Below are 16,296 nucleotides of genomic sequence, written 5' to 3'. Positions count from 1 at the left end.
TTGTGTGTGTGGCTCTGTATCCCAAACACTGACTGAATGGCATACTTGTGAATTCTTGTAATCTCAATTTGGATTTCTTTGTTCGACATTACTGATATTTAAGGATTGTTCGGTCTTGGTCATTCCTCATTTGAGATAGGGATCTATTGTGCCTGGTGTGGATTATTGTGGACATCTCTTCTGGAATAACCACTTTTCTGAGACCAGGCAATGTCCAGGAAACAGAAGTAAGAAATCTGAATATTTAGATGTAGACATGGGAATATTGTAGTGTTATAAAAGATAATTGGACTCTATTTGTGTAGATATGAGTTAAATTAGTTTGAAAGCTTTAGAGGTCTTGTCATGATAATAGTCCAGCATAATGCCTTTTATTTCTGAATGTTAAATGTGCATGAGACACTTTGTAACTGTAGGAGCGATACTTTCTTATTGTGATCAGCAGGACAATCTGGATGTCATTGAAACTATGTCTATCTAAAGACTATTTGACGGCAGCTTCTGAAAGTCTGTGACTCAAACCTTAAGGTTTGCTTGTCTGGAGTATGTCTGGCATATCACTCTAAGTAACTATAATCTATTTAGAAAACAAACACATAAAAGGAATTCACAGTAAACACAATTCTCACAATAACTTCTACATATGACTGAAAGTTGTTTGATGTGATGTGAACCTCTTTACCACTAATGAAATGTTCATTTAAAGCCTTAATCCTCTTTAGGGATAATTTAGTTCTATACGTAATTCTATTCCAGTCTGGATGGCAGCCATTTTTTAAGGACAGCAATGCCTTCTTGACCTCAGTGGTCTTTTAATTATTTTTTGTTAAGATGGAATCGATTTACATCAGAACTGGCTGTTGCTTAGGGGTTTGTTCCAAACCTGACCCGAACCATTGGAATAGTCCCAAAATTGCAAACTCCACCCATTCTGCACACGATAAAGCTTAATCTGAATCAAGTGCACCTCAAGTATACAATAATACATTTGAAAGCATTACACATAAAACAGTAATGTCTAACTGTTTCCTCTCCAGTCTACATCTGCATTTACACTGGCAGCCCAATTCTGATTGTTTTATTCACTCATTGTTTTTTTTACCATTCAGATCAGCTTTTATGCCAATAATTGTTTAAAAGATCAGAATTGTGCTGCCTGTGTAAACACAGTTTATACGTTTATATCAGCAATCTAGATCTCAAGAGTTTAATCCAGGGTAGTCAACACTACTCTCCTGCTTCCTAATCCACTGGTTAGCTACTGAAGCTGACCTCTATAAACTTGACTACACATTGTTATACAATATATATAATTAACTGTTAGACTCTGAAAACGCACTAGCCTATACACAGGGACAAACAGTTGGAGATCAGCCATGCTCAACATTCTGGCTTGTTGTATGCAGCTGGTTGTGTGTGCTGTCTGTTTTGTGTGTTTTTTTGTGTGTATATATTTAAATTGATACCGTGTTGTTTGTGTGTGTGTGTGTTTATAACTATGTGTTTTTCTCAAGCAGGTGGCAGGAGGCCCTCGTTGTATACCCCAAGACCCACAAACTGACACAGAAGAAGAAGAGGAAAGTGGACACACCCACATCCCAGGTAGACCCGGTCTTCCTACTCATCATAACACAACCACAGATACTGTAAACCCGCCTTCTTTTCCTCATTGTTCTACCTCTATAGCTTTGTCAACAACATGGTGAGATGATGTCTAGTACAGTATGTCCAATGCTGGGATGAATTCTATATACACAATACAACTTGTGTATATAGCTGAAACTACACAACGGATGTTGTGGGATGCAGACTCATTTTGACAGACTTCTTGAGGTCTGAAAAGGTTGGAAAAACATTTGGAGTGAACTAAAGAGTTTGTTTATGACTGCATCAGTAGCAGAGTCAGGACTTTCCTGGCAGCAGGCTGGAGCCAATTGATTTCACCCTGCTTTATAAATGGTGCAGCCACAGATAGATGGGCCCTACTGATTGATTATTGTGTGTGTGTGTGTGTGTGTACTTGGTGAGGTTGCAGCTCTCAAGATTTGCACATCTCCCAATGGCATTCCGTCTTCCTAGAATGTCTGTCTGATGGCATCCTGTGCTCTAGTGTAATTAAGCATTAGTCAGACTTGTGTGTGTATACAGTATGTGATTTACACTTGCTCGTGTGTGTGTGTGTGTGTGTGGGGAGGGAGGGACTTTTAGCGTTGTTGGTCAGCCGGCTGTGTGATTAAAGGCCCAGTCAGATGGCCACATTAACAGAATTAGCTGCAACGATCTGATCAGGATTAAAGGACACTCCCCTCCCAGGCAGATGGGATTGAGAGGCGGAGGAGCAGCCGTGTCCCAAATGGCACCCCGTTCCCTATATAGTGAAATAATTTTGACCTGGGTCCATACGTTACCATTTGGGACGCACGCAGGGGACGTGGTGCTGCTCCGTGGGACATTAAACTTGATGAGGGAGAGGAGCTAACTGGACTACATAGGGGATTCCTCGTCGAGTCAGATGGGAAACAGTTTACATTGGTCGTCCAGTGGTAGCAGTTGGAGTCTCCACAGATTTTATTGAAATGTACTTCTGCATCCTCATCATTCCTCGTCCCTTTCTCCCTCTTATTTGTCTGTTTCTGAGTGACTCACATTATCTCTCTCTCTCGCTCTGACTCAATCTCTGTCTGCCTTTCAATCTCTCTCTCCTTCTCTTACCTCTTTATTTTTTTCTCTCTCTCACTCTCCTTCCAGGAACCCGGGCCAGCTAGGGTGGCTGTGACCAGTGGAGTTGACCAGCTGGGCATCAGCAGGAAAAATACTGTTAGCATTAAAAGTAACAGCAGTGCTACTAGGGGCAGTGCTGGAAGTGCTAATGGTAGCTACAGCAGTTGCCCTAGCTGTAGCATCAGCAAAAGCGCTAGCAGCAAAATTAGCGAGAGTGTTAGCGGTAGCACTAGCCGACACGGCAGTGCTTGCAAAGCCATGGTGGAGAAGACTCCGACAGGTCGGTCCTGGCGGTGCCAGGAGGAACAACAGCAGAGGATAGGAGGCGGGAGAAGAACCCTCCCAAGCAGCCGCAGTTCTCCATCCATCAGCACCTCCTCTTCTCTCTGCTCTTTGTCTCCCTCCATGAGTGGCAGCGCTTCCCTCGACCAGCTCAGTCAAACCATCTCCAGAGACGGTAAGAGCAAACATATGGTCCATTGTTTGTTTTTATGTTTTTTTGTGGCTTTAATGTGTGTTCATACTTGTTTTTCTATGCAATGGAGTGCTGTGAGTATTTTTGTTTGTGCATCTGTTTTATGTGAGAGAGTTGTGTGTGAGGTGATTTTTGTTACTTTATGGTATTGTGTTAACTTTATGTAAACTGTGCTATGCCACCTTTTTGTTAAGAGAGGATGTACTTGGGACATGTTATACACAGGTATGTCAAATAATTGACAGAGTTAACCAAAGTGGAAAGATTTATTACAGATAAAGAGGCAATACATACAATTCATGAGACAGGTCACCACAACTTGAACAGACTAACTGTCTGGAACTACAGCTTAGAGGGCACACACAATGAATTAGCAGCAGGGCAAGGAATAACACCAAGTTTCCAAGACTCAAGCCTTGCATGTACAGCTCTTCTAGGAGAACATTACAAGTGTGAATATACATCAAGTATTTCACACTTGTTGTAAGATGGCACACTGGAGATTAAACACTCTGAAAGATGATAACACACTTTGTGATAATTAGAATGCAAAAGCACACACGTGAATTCACAAGACTGCTACTCTATAACCAAAATAGCCCCTCCACAAGGCAGCCAGCCCTGAAGGTCTCTGGAGAAGGGGTGACAAAATAAGACAAACATATAAACACATAACAACGAAAAATGTAACTCGTCCGCCTGCCAAGGCAGCCCCAACTCTTTTGCCTCAATACCAGCTTATTCGCTAAGGCAAAGAAAAACTACATCTAACATATGTAAGGAACACGCCTTTATGCTGCCGACTCAAGAAAATGCTGCAAACTGGTTCAGGGTATCAGTCAACCTACCAGGGTAGCTACAAACAGCACAGGAATTAAATCATCAATCAGTATTGATCACATCTTTACTAATGCTGCAGAAATGAGCTTGAAGTCAGTATCCAGATCCATCGGATGTAGTGATCACAATATAGTAGCCATATCTAGGAAAACCAAAGTTCCAAAGGCTGAGCCTAATATTGTGTCATACAATACGTTTTGTAGTGATTCCTATGTTATTGATGTATAGACTTTCTGTTGGTCAGTGGTGTGTAATGAGGAGAAAACAGACACTGCACTTGACACATTTATGAAATTGCTCATTCCAGTTGCTAATAAGCATGCACTCATTAAGAAAATGACTGTAAGCTTTGGAACACCTTAAATGAAATTCTGGGAAAAAAGGCAAACTCATCTCCATCATTCATTGAATCAGATGGCTCATTAATCAGAAAACCAACTGATATTGCCAACTACTTTAATGATTTTTTCAAATCGGCAAGATTAGCAAATTTAGGCATGACATGCCAGCAACAAATGCTGACATTACACACCCAAGTATATTTGACCAAATTATGAAAGACAAGCATAGTAATTTTAAATTCCATAAAGTTAGTGTGGAAGAGGTGAATTTTTTGTTGTTGTCTATCAACAATGACAAGCCACCGGGGTCTGACAACTTGGATGGAAAATAGCGGATGATATTGCCACTCCTATTTGTCATACTTTCAATTTAAGCCTCTAGAACGTGTGTGCCCCCCGGCTTGAAGGGAAGCAAAAGTCATTCCGCTACCTAAGAATAGTAATGCCCCCCTTACTGGTTCAAATAGCCAACCAATCAGCCTATTACTAACCCTTAGTAAACTTTTGGGAAAAATTGTGTTTGACCAGATACAATGCTATTTTACAGTAAACAAATTGACAAACTTTCAGCATGCTTATAGAGTACATTCAAACTCAGCACTTACACAAATGATTGAGGATTGGCGGAGAGAAATTGATGATAAAAAGATTGTGGGGGCTGTTTTGTTAGACTTTAGTGTGGCTTTTGTCATTATCGATCATAGTCTGCTGCTGGCAAAACTGATTTGTTATGGCTTTACACCCCCTGCTATATTCTGGATAAATAGTTACCTGTCTAGCAGAACACAGAGGGGGTTCTTAATAGAAGCCTCTCCAACATAATCCAGGTAGAATGAGGAATTCCAAAGCAGCTGTCTAGGCCCATTACTTTTTTTCAATCTTTACTAATGAATTTCCACTGGCTTTGAGGATAACCAGAGTGTCTATGCATGTAACGGGATTCTTCTGTTGAAGGAGAGGCAGACCAAAACACAGCGTGGTTATTGTGATACATCTTTAATAAAGATGCAAATAGAACAATATACAAAAACAAGAAAACATGAAAAAACCAAACACAGCCCTATCTGGTGTAACAAACACAAAGACAGGAACAATCACCCACAAACCCCAACACCAAACAGGCTACCTAAATATGGTTCCCAATCAGAGACAATGACTAACACCTGCCTCTGATTGAGAACCATATCAGGCCAAACACAGAAACAGACAAACTAGACACACAACATAGAATGCCCACTCAGATCACACCCTGACCAAACAAAACATAGAAACATACAAAGCAAACTATGGTCAGGGTGTGACAATGCAAGCAAATTTGGTGATACACAAAGCAACTCAAACAGTATTGAAATTGTATCAATGATGTCAATTTTTTGAATACATCTCCTGTCTGGCATGTCTCTTGTTATGCGGGTCAGAGCTACACTGACGGAAGTGTTGAGATGTTTTGAATGACCCTTCCTCCCTTTTTGTTCCATGTTGGCTGAAGACCTGAACACCAGACAAAGATGACAGGGGAGACATAAATATCTGTGCCATAGATGATAGTGTAAACTTTGAATTATATTTGCTGACACCCTACAATCAAATTTTGTCACGAGTAGAGTAACTTTTGAGCTATATAAACCACACCCCTCTGCAAACAAGCCTTCTCTGATGTTGGTTACAAGAGGGTACTTTTTAAACTAGGTTACCGTATCCCCTTAATAATCCCATGTGGGAGGGGACTAATAACTAAATGATCAAACTTTATCCATGAATAAGCAAGTCATTTTTCATACTTTGATCATCATACTTTGATCTGGTTTCATCCAAATATAATTTTTGATTTTGACTGTTCATGACCTATGTTAAAAATCTGCGTTGTGTTGGAATGGTGTGAGCGTGTACCAGTCATTCAAAATATTCATGCAAGTAGAATGCTGATTGGCCATCTCTTCCTCCTCTAGACCGCCAATTGGCTCATCCTACTGAGGAGTATTACATCATACTCTATGAGGAAATATCAAGCATTTTTGAAACGGTCGGGTTTTTTGTGGTTTTTCTCTCTCCAATTTATGCTTTGGTCAAATAGAAGTATAGAACGAATCAACAACATCAATTGGGTATGAGTTAACAGAATATACATTTTTAAAAGTAAGATTTTCACTGGGCAGTTACAGTGCCTTCCACATTTTGTGTTGCAGCCTTAATTCCAAATGGATTAAATAAAAACATTTCTCACCCATCTACACACAATATCCCATAATGATAAAGTGAAAACATGTTGTAAAAAATTCTAGCAATTTTGGAAAATGTGATACAGAAATCTTCACACAACTATTCACACAACTGAGTCATTACTTTGTAGACGCCCCTGTTAGTTCGTAGTGACTGGGTCTATTGATACACCATCCAAAGTTTAATTAATATCTTCACCATGCTCAAAGTTATATTCAATGTCTGCTTTTATTTCGTACACATCTACCAATAGTTGCCCTTCTTCACAAGGTATTGGAAAACCTCCCTGGTCTTTGCGGTTGAATCTGTGTTTGAAATTCACAGCACTGAGTGCTGAAGCGCGTAAAAATTGTCTGTCCTCGCCTGGTTGCAACACTCACTACCGAGTTCCAAACTGCCTCTGCAAGGAACATCAGCACAAGAACTGTTCGTCTGGAGCTTCATGAAATGTGTTTTCATGGCCGAGCAGCCGCACACAAGCCTAAGATCACCATGCGCAATGCCAATAGTCAGCTGGAGTGGTGTATTGCTTGCTACCATTAGACTCTGGGGCAGTGGAAACACGTTCTCTGGAGTGATGGATCACCCTTCACCATCTGGCAGTCCGACAGACGGATCTGGATTTGGCGGATGCCAGGAGAATGCTACCTTCCCGAATTCAGTGCCAACTGTAAAGTTTGGTGGAAGAGGAATAATAGTCTGGGGCTGTTTTTCATGATACGGGCTAGGCCCTTTAATTCCAGTAAAGGGAAATCTTACATCATGCTGTGCTTCCAACTTTGTGGCAACAGTTTGGGGAAGGCCTTTTCCTGTTTCAGCATGACAATGCCCCCATGCACAAAGCGAGGTCCATACATAAATGGTTTGTCTAGATCAGTGTGGAAGAACTTGACTGGCCTGCACAACCCCTGACCTCAACTCCATCGAACACCTTTAGGATGAATTGGAATGCCGACTGCGAGCCTAGCCTAATCGCCCAACATCACTGCCCGACCTCACTAATGCTCTTGTGGCTGAATGGAAGGAAGTCCCCGCAGCAATGTTCCAACATCTAGTGGAAATCCTTCCCAGAAGAGTGGAGGCTATTATAGCAGCAAAGGGGGGACCAACTCCATATTAACACCCATGATATTGGAATGAGATGTTTGACGAGCAGGTATTTAATCTTGCCATAACAAAGGGATTGAATACCCTTTACACAAATTATTTCACACACAACAATGAACTGAGCCACTTCAAGAAATTCTCTGATGACTATAGTAAGCTGTGTCATGAGAGGAGACGATGCTCATCACGGGGATATAACAGAGTCCTTGGTGTGAGGCCAATTACTTGGACCTGAATGTACAGAAGACCAAGGAGCTAGTGGTAGATTTCTATTAATTGTGAAGAGATTGACACTGTTGTCTCTTATAATTACTTGGGTGTAATAGTGGACAACAAACTGAACTGGAAGGATCATTTTCACAGTATCTACAAAAAGCCCAATCCAGGCAGTAGATATTTTAATGTATGTGACAAAATGCTTTGTATGTTCTATAGCAGTGTCATGGCGAGTGTAGTGACCTATGCCATTGTGTGCTGGAAAGGGAATTTAGCTAAGGAAGACAATCAAGCTTGACAATATCATTAACAAAGCCAGTGCTACAATTGGTTGCAGCCTGGAATCAATGCAGGACATGTTCATAAAAAGGCTGCATGTAAAAACACACATGATCATGGACAATGACACACACCCTATCCACAGCACTCTAATGCAACACAGAAACAGCTTTCGTATCAGATTCATCCTGAAGAGATTCAACTCTCTAAAGAGAGTTTTAGATGGTCTTTTTTACCCACCCTGTTTTATGGGGTCTTTCTACTGGGAAATGTTGTTGCCTGTTTTCTAGGATAGAAAATCAGCACTTGAATCAGACTATTCTTATAGAGATACTACAGTTGGTGTATGTGCCTTTGTCTTAGTTTATTTCTTATTTTTATCATGTTGGTAATTGTTGTGTGTTCTGTCATTGTAAGTCATTGATGCATGCTGTGATAAAACAATAAAAAAATAATAATAATAAAGTAATACTCTACGGTCGTGGCCAAAAGTTTTGAGAATGACACAAATATAATTTTTCATAAAGTCTGCTTCCTCAGTTTGTATGATGCCAATTTGCATATACTCCAGAATGTTATGAAGAGAGATCAGATGAATTGCAATTAATTGCAAAGTCCCTCTTTGCCATGCAAATGAACTGAATCCCCAAAAAACATTTCCACTGAATTTCAGCCCTGCCACAAAAGGTCAGTGATTCTCTCGTTAACACCGGTGGGAGTGTTGACGAGGACAAGGCTGGAGATCACTCTGTCATGCTGATTGAGTTCGAATAACAGACTGGAAGCTTCAAAAGGAGGGTGGTGCTTGGAATCATTGTTCTTCCTCTGTCGATCATGGTTACCTGCAAGGAATCACGTGCCGTCATCATTGCTTTGCACAAAAAGGGGTTCACAGACAAGGATATTGCTGCCAGTAAGATTGCACCTAAATCAACCATTTATCAGATCATCAAGAACTTCAAGGAGAGCGGTTCAATTGTTGTGAAGAAGGCTTCAGGGCACCCAAGAAAGTCCAGCAAGCGCTAGGACCATCTCCTGAAGTTGATTCAGCTGCGGGATCGGGGCACCATCTGTACAGAGCTTGCTCTGCAATGGCAGCAGGCAGGTGTGAGTGCATCTGCACGCATAGTGAGGCAAAGACTTTTGGAGTATGGCCCAGTGTCAAGAAGGGCAGCAAAGAAGCCACTTCTCTCCAGGAGAAACATCAGGGACAGACTGATATTCTGCAAAAGGTACAGGGATTGGACTGCTGGGGTAAAGTCATTTTCTCTGATGAATCCCATTTCCGATTGTTTGGGGCATCCGGAAAAAAGCTTGTCCTGGAGAAGACAAGGTGAGCGCTACTATCAGTCCTATGTCATGCCAACAGTAAAGCATCCTGAGACCATTCATGTGTGGGGTTGCTTCTCAGCCAAGGGAGTGGGCTCACTCACAATTTTGCCTGAGAACACAGCCATGAGTAAAGAATGGTATCAACACATTCTCCGAGAGCAACTTCTTCCAACCATCCAGAAACAGTTTGTTGACAAACAATGCCTTTTCCAGCATGATGGAGCACCTTGCTATAAGGCAAAAGTGATAACTAAGTGGCTCGGGGAACAAAACATTGACATTTTGGGTCCATGGCTAGGAAACTCCCCAGACCTTAATCCTATTGAGAATGTGTGATCAATCCTCAAGAGGTGGGTGGACAAACAAAAACCCACAAATTCGGACAAACTCCAAGCATTGATTATGCAAGAATGGGCTGCCATCAGTCAGGATGTGGCCCAGAAGTTAATTGACAGCATGTCAGGGCGGATTGCAGAGGTCTTGAAAAAGACGGGTCAACAATGCAAATATTGACTCTTTGCATCAAGTTCATGTAATTGTCAATAAAAACCTTTGACACTTATGAAATGTTTGTAATTATACTTCAGTATTCCATAGTAACATCTGACAAAAATATCTAAAGACACTGGAAGCAGCAAACTTTGAACATTTTATATTTGTGTCATTCTCAAAACTTTTGGCCACGACTGTAATCAAAACATTTCAGCTTTTCATTTTTAATTCTTTCATACACATTTCTAAATACATAATTCCACTTTGACATCATGGGGTATTGTGTGTAGGCCAGTATATATAAAGTGCCAGTCAAAAGTTTAGACACACCTACTCACTCAAGGGTTTTTCTTTATTTTTACTATTTTCTTCATTGTAGAATGTTTGTGAAGACATCAAAACTATGAAATAACACATGGAATCATGTAGTAACCAAAAAAGGGTTCAACAGCTTTGTACTCTCTTGGAATTCTCTCAACCAGCTTCATGAGGTAGTCACCTGGAAGGCATTTCAATTAACAGGTATAGTGGCTTGCGAAAGTATTCACCCACCTTGGATTTTTTTTTTTACAACCTTTACAACCTGGATTATTTTTTCTATCATTTCATTTACACAATATGCCTACCACTTTGAAGTTGCAAAATATTTTTTCCTGTGAAACAAACAAGAAGTAAGACAAAAAAACAGAAAACTTGAGCGTGCATAACTATTCAACCCCCCCCCCCCACAAAGTCAATACTTTAGAGCCACCTTTTGCAGCAATTAAGTTTGGCACATCTAGCCACTGGGATTTGTGCCTATTATTCAAGGCAAAACTGCTCCAGCTCCTTCAAGTTGGTTTCGCCGATGTACAGCAATCTCTAAGTCATACCACAGATTCTCAATTGGACTGAGGTCTGGGCTTTGACTAGGTCATTCCAATACATTTAAATGTTTCCCCTCAAACCACTCGAGTGTTGCTTTAGCAGTATGCTAGGGTCATTGTCCTGCTGGAAGGTGAACCTCCATCCCAGTCTCAAATCTCTGGAAAACTGAATCAGGTTTCCCTCAAGAATTTCCCTGTATTTAGCACCATCTATCCCTTCAGTTCGGGCCAGTTTCCCAGTCCCTGCCGATGAAAAACATCCCCACAGCATGATGCTGCCACAACCATGCTTCACTGTGGGAATGGTTTTCTCTGGGGGATGAGTACCTTCTTCCATATGTTTGGGGAGTCTCCCACATGCCTTTTGGCGAACGCTTAAAAATCATTACTTAAAAATTATACAATTTGATTTTCTGTATTTTTGTTTTAGATTCCGTCTCTCACAGTTGAAGTGTACCTATGATAAAAATTACAGACCTCTACATGCTTTGTAAATAGGACAACCTGCAAAATCGGCAGTGTATCAAATACTTGTTCTCCCCACTGTATATTAGCAACTGAGACTGAGGAGTAGGCCGTTTACTTTGGGCAACTTATTCATCCAAGCTACTCAATACTGCCCCCCAGCCATAAGAAGTTAAGCAATGGCCACTCTTCTATAAAGCCCAGCTCTGTGGAGTGTGTGGCTTAACTTCTTGGTGACAGGGGGGCAGTATTGAGTAGCTTGGATGAATAAGGTGCCCAGAGTAAACTGCCTGCTACTCTGTCCCAGATGCTAATATATGCATATTATTAGTAGTATTGGATAGAAAACACTCGGAAGTGTCTAAAACTGTTTGAATTATGTCTGTGAGTATAACAGAACTCATATGGCATATTCCAACCAGGAAGTGGGAAATCTGAGGTTTGCAGTTTTTCAACTCTTTGCCATTCCAATATACAGTGTAAATGGGGTCATATTGCACTTCTTAAGATGTCAACAGTCTTTAGAATGTTGTTTCAGGCTTCTACTGTGAAGTAGGGGGCGAATGAGAGCTGATTGAGCCAGGTGTCTGGCAGAGTGCCACAGGCTCGTGAGGAGCAGTCACAAGAGAGTTAGCTCTCGTTCCATTGTTTTTCTACAGACATAGGAATTTATAGGATTATAGGATTTTTTTTACCAAACACGCTAACAAAATAAGCTATTTTGGACATAAATGATGGACATTATTGAACAAATCAAACATTTATCGTGGAACTGGCATTTCTTGGTGTGCATTCGGATGAAGATCATCAAAGGTAAGTGAAGATTTATAATGCTATTTCTGACTAATGTTGACTACACAATATGTCGGATATCTTTTGGCTGCTTTGTTGTCTGAACACTGTACTCAGATTATTGCATAGTTTGCTTTTTCCGTAAAGTTTTTAAAAAATCTGACACAGCGGTTGCATTAAGGAGAAGTATATCTCTAATTCCATGTATAACACTTGTATTTTCATCAACATTTATAATGACTCTCTGCACAATCACCGCATGTGATGACTCTCTGCACAATCTCTGCACAATCACCGCATGTTTTAGAACTACTGAACATAACGCACCAATGTAAAATGAGATTTTTTTTATATAAATATGCACTTTATCGAACAAAACATACATGTATTGTGTAACATGAAGTCCTATGAGTGTCATCTGATGAAGATCTTCAAAGGTTAGTGATTAATTTTATCTCTATTTTTGCTTTTTGTGCCTCCCCTCTTTTGGCAGGTTTGTTGTGGTGCCGTATTCTTTCAATTTTTTTATAATAATGGATCTAACGGTGGGATCCTTGGGATGTTAAAAGTTTCAGATATTTTTTATAACCCAACCCTGATCTGTACTTCTCCACAACTTTGTCCCTGACTAGTTTGGAGAGCTTCTTGGTCTTCATGGTGCCGCTTGCTTGGTGGTGCCTCTTGCTTAGTGGTGTTGCAGACTGGGACCTTTCAGAACAGGTGTATACCGAGATCATGTGACAGATCATGTGACACTTAGATTGCACAGGTGGACTTTATCTAATTATGTGACTTCTGAAGGTAATTGGTGGCACCAGATCTTATTTAGGGGCTTCATAGCAAAGAGGTGAATACATATGCACGCACCACTTTTCCGTTTTTTATTTTTTAGAATTTCTTTGAATAAGTAATTATTTTCATTTCACTTCACCAATCTGAACTATTTTGTCTATGTCCATGACATGAAATCCAAATAAAAATCCATTTAAATTACAGGTTGTAATGCAACAAAATAGGAAAAACTCAAAAGGGGATGAATACTTTTGCAAGGTACTGTATGAGTTGTTAAAAGTTATTTTGTGGAATTTCTTTCCTTCTTAATGCGATTGAGCCAATAAGTTGTGTTGTGACAAGGTAGGGGTGGTATACAGAAGATAGCCCTATTTGGTAAAAGACCAAGTCCATATTATGGCAAGAACAGCTCAAATATGCAAAGAGAAACGACAGTCTATCATTACTTTAAGACATGAAGGTCAGTCAATACAGAACATTTCAAGAATTTTGACAGTTTCTTCAAGTGCAGTCGCAAAAACCATCAAGGGCTATGAAGAAACTGGCTCTCATGAGGAAGGCCACAGGAAAGGAAGACCCAGAGTTACCTCTGCTGCAGAGGATAAGTTCATTAGAGTTAGCTGCACCTCAGATTGCAGCCCAAATAAATGCTTCACAGAGTTCAAGTAGCAGACACATCTCAAACATGAACTGTTCAGAGAAGACTGCATGAATCACGCCTTCATGGTCGAATTGCTGCAAAGAAACCACTACTAAAGGACATCAATAAGAAGAAGAGACTAGCTTGGTTCAAGAAACATGAGCAATGGACAGTAGACCGGTGGAAATCTGTCTTTTGGCCCGATGAGTCCAAATGTGAGATTTTAGGTTCCAAACGTTGTGTCTATGTTTGAGAGAGAGTAGGTGAACGGATGATCTCTGCATGTGTGGTTCCCACCATGAAGCATGGAGGATGAGATGTGATGGTGTTGGGGTTCTTTGTTGGTGACATTGTCTGTGATTTATTTAGAATTCAAGGCACACTAGCATGGCTACCACAGTATTCTTCAGCGATACGCCATCCCATCTGGTTTGCGCTTAGTGAGACTACCATTTGTTTTGTACAATGACCCAACACATTTCCAGGCTGTGTAAGGGCTATTTGACCAAGAAGGAGAGTGACGGAGTGCTGCATTTGATGACCTGGCCTACACAATCACCCGACCTCAACCCAATTGTGATTGTTTGGATATGAGTTGTACCGCAGGGTGAAGGAAAAGCAGCCAACAAGTCCTCAGCATACGTGGGAACTCCTTCAAGATGGTTGGAAAAGCATTCCAAGTGAACCTGGTTGAGAGAATGCTGAGAGTGTGCAAAGCTGTCATCAAGGCAAAGGGTGGCTACTTTGAAGAATCTCAAATATAAAATATATTTTCTAACACTTTTTTGGTTACTACATGATTCCATGTGTGTTAAATCATAGTTTAATGTCTTCACTATTATTCTACAATGTAGATTTTTTTTTTTTTAAATAAAGAAAAACCCATGTGTCCAAACTTTTGACTGGTACTGTGATTTTATTATTGTTTTTTATATATATATATTTTTTATATATTTAAAAAAATATTTTTACTTGCTTTTTCTCCCCAATTTCATGATATCAGATTGGTAATTACGATCTTTTCTCATCGCTGCAACTCCACAATGGTCTCGGGAGAGGCAAAGGTCATGCATCCCCCGAAATATGACCCGCCAAGCCGCACTGCTTCTTGACACACTGCTTGTTTAACCCGAAAGCACCGTCCAACTGACAACCGAAGTTAGCTTGCAGGCGCCCTGCCCGCCACAAGGAGCAATGACAAAAAATATGAATTTAATCTATTTTAAATTAAGGCTGTAATACAACAAAATGTGGAAAAAGTCAAGGGATGTGAATACTTTCTGAAGGCACTGGAGTTACCACAAAGCCCCAGCTCGGGACAGATTATTCCGGACTGAGTGAAACCAGCGTTTATACACTCACACACACACACACACACAGACACACATATACAAACACACACACACACACACATTCCTGTTGGTGGCCCACTTTATGCACAAATTTACAATTTATGCACAATTTACTGGTTATTCCCATTGACTTATCTGTATTGCATATTAACCCTTCCCTTCCTCTTCCCCCGTTCCCTCTCCTTGGAACTCCCTCCCCAGATGCCCAACAATTCCTTCTACATTCCGGACCCAAGTCTCGGGCAGAGAGTGGTTGCTCCTCCCTAGAGAAGAACATACCAGCTACAGACTCCTGGCAGCCATCTTTGTCTCTGTCCAGTGTTTCTCCCAGGGACCCCCTGAGGTTTGTCTTCCTCCCCATCAATGGTCCCTTGGCATCTCCCGTCTCTTCCTCCTCTTCTGGTTGCTCTTCCTCCTCCTCCCCTTGTCCTCAGGTCCAGATTGGCAGGTCCCCAATGGGCTCAAGATGCTCTGCCACCAGCACGTCCTTCGGCTGGCTACGGGGTGAGTCTACCAGGGGCATGGTGAAGGTGGACAAGGGCCGGGCTGAGGACCAGGGTGACGACCCCCGGGGTCCCAGTGTGGGGAGACCAAAGTATGTGTGGTTGGCTGATGTGCACAGGACCAGACGGCTGGATGACAGGGAGACGATGGGGGCCTTCGGGGCCCAGGCAGGGAGTCTGGTGCAGGATAGAGCAGACAGCCCTGGCAGGGACCAGCTCAACAAGCTATTTGTCTTGGAACGCAGGTCAGACTTCTTAGTCACAGCGGTGTTTGAGAGCATAAATTCTTCTCAAGTCGCTGATCACCGACAGAGCAGACTGACTGAGCAGAATTGATGCTCTCATGTCTCTTTTTGCCACATGAGCTGTGGTGTTCACCATCTCAAAACTTGTATCTTCTCTTTTTATGTTCATACGTTCTAAACACAAATCATACTCCTTTGTTGTTTTCTCTGTCTTAGGTCTCTGGAGCCCCACCAACCATGTCACTCAGCCCTGCTGGGACTCATTCCTTTCCAAACCATTCGCCAACCACAACATGGGGCTCCAGCCATCACCCCTACATTACCAAATCCATTGCTATCATCACAAGTTGTCTCTACCTATTATTTTGCCTCTGCATTCCTTATTATTACCATGCTGAAATGACATTACTAAACATGTAAACTGCAAAAAAAAATTGTTATCTGTTTGTGTATTTTTGCGTTATGTAAGTCGTTTAAGTTCAGCATTGATATGTGTTGTTCTCTTTGTGGATTTTAAGGGAATGTGTTTGGGTATTTTTGCATTTTGTAAGTCAATTGAGTTAAGCATTGATATGTGTACTCTGTTTGTGTTTGTTTGTTTGTTTTGGGATCAGGAGG

The 16,296-nt window shown here is 41.2% G+C and overlaps 1 protein-coding gene across 1 annotated transcript; it reads left to right on the top strand.

Moving 5' to 3' along the window:
* The first annotated feature begins 210 nt into the window (after positions 1–210).
* On the top strand, positions 211–16,294 carry LOC149979241 (uncharacterized). Its single transcript, XM_090191388.1, has 4 exons — positions 211–227; positions 1,518–1,602; positions 2,749–3,178; positions 15,132–16,294. The coding sequence occupies exons 1-4, from the start codon at positions 211–213 to the stop codon at positions 15,767–15,769; spliced, it is 1,170 nt and encodes a 389-aa protein (XP_090047514.1). The 3' UTR covers positions 15,770–16,294.
* Positions 16,295–16,296: the final 2 nt, after the last annotated feature.

Source organism: Oncorhynchus mykiss, chromosome 12, assembly GCF_057628025.1.
Source record: "Oncorhynchus mykiss isolate SJ-2025 chromosome 12, ASM5762802v1, whole genome shotgun sequence".
NCBI classification, from domain to species: Eukaryota; Metazoa; Chordata; class Actinopteri; order Salmoniformes; family Salmonidae; genus Oncorhynchus; species Oncorhynchus mykiss.
Note: the sequence above shows the minus strand (reverse complement) of the source record. Positions and strands in the feature narration are given on the sequence as shown.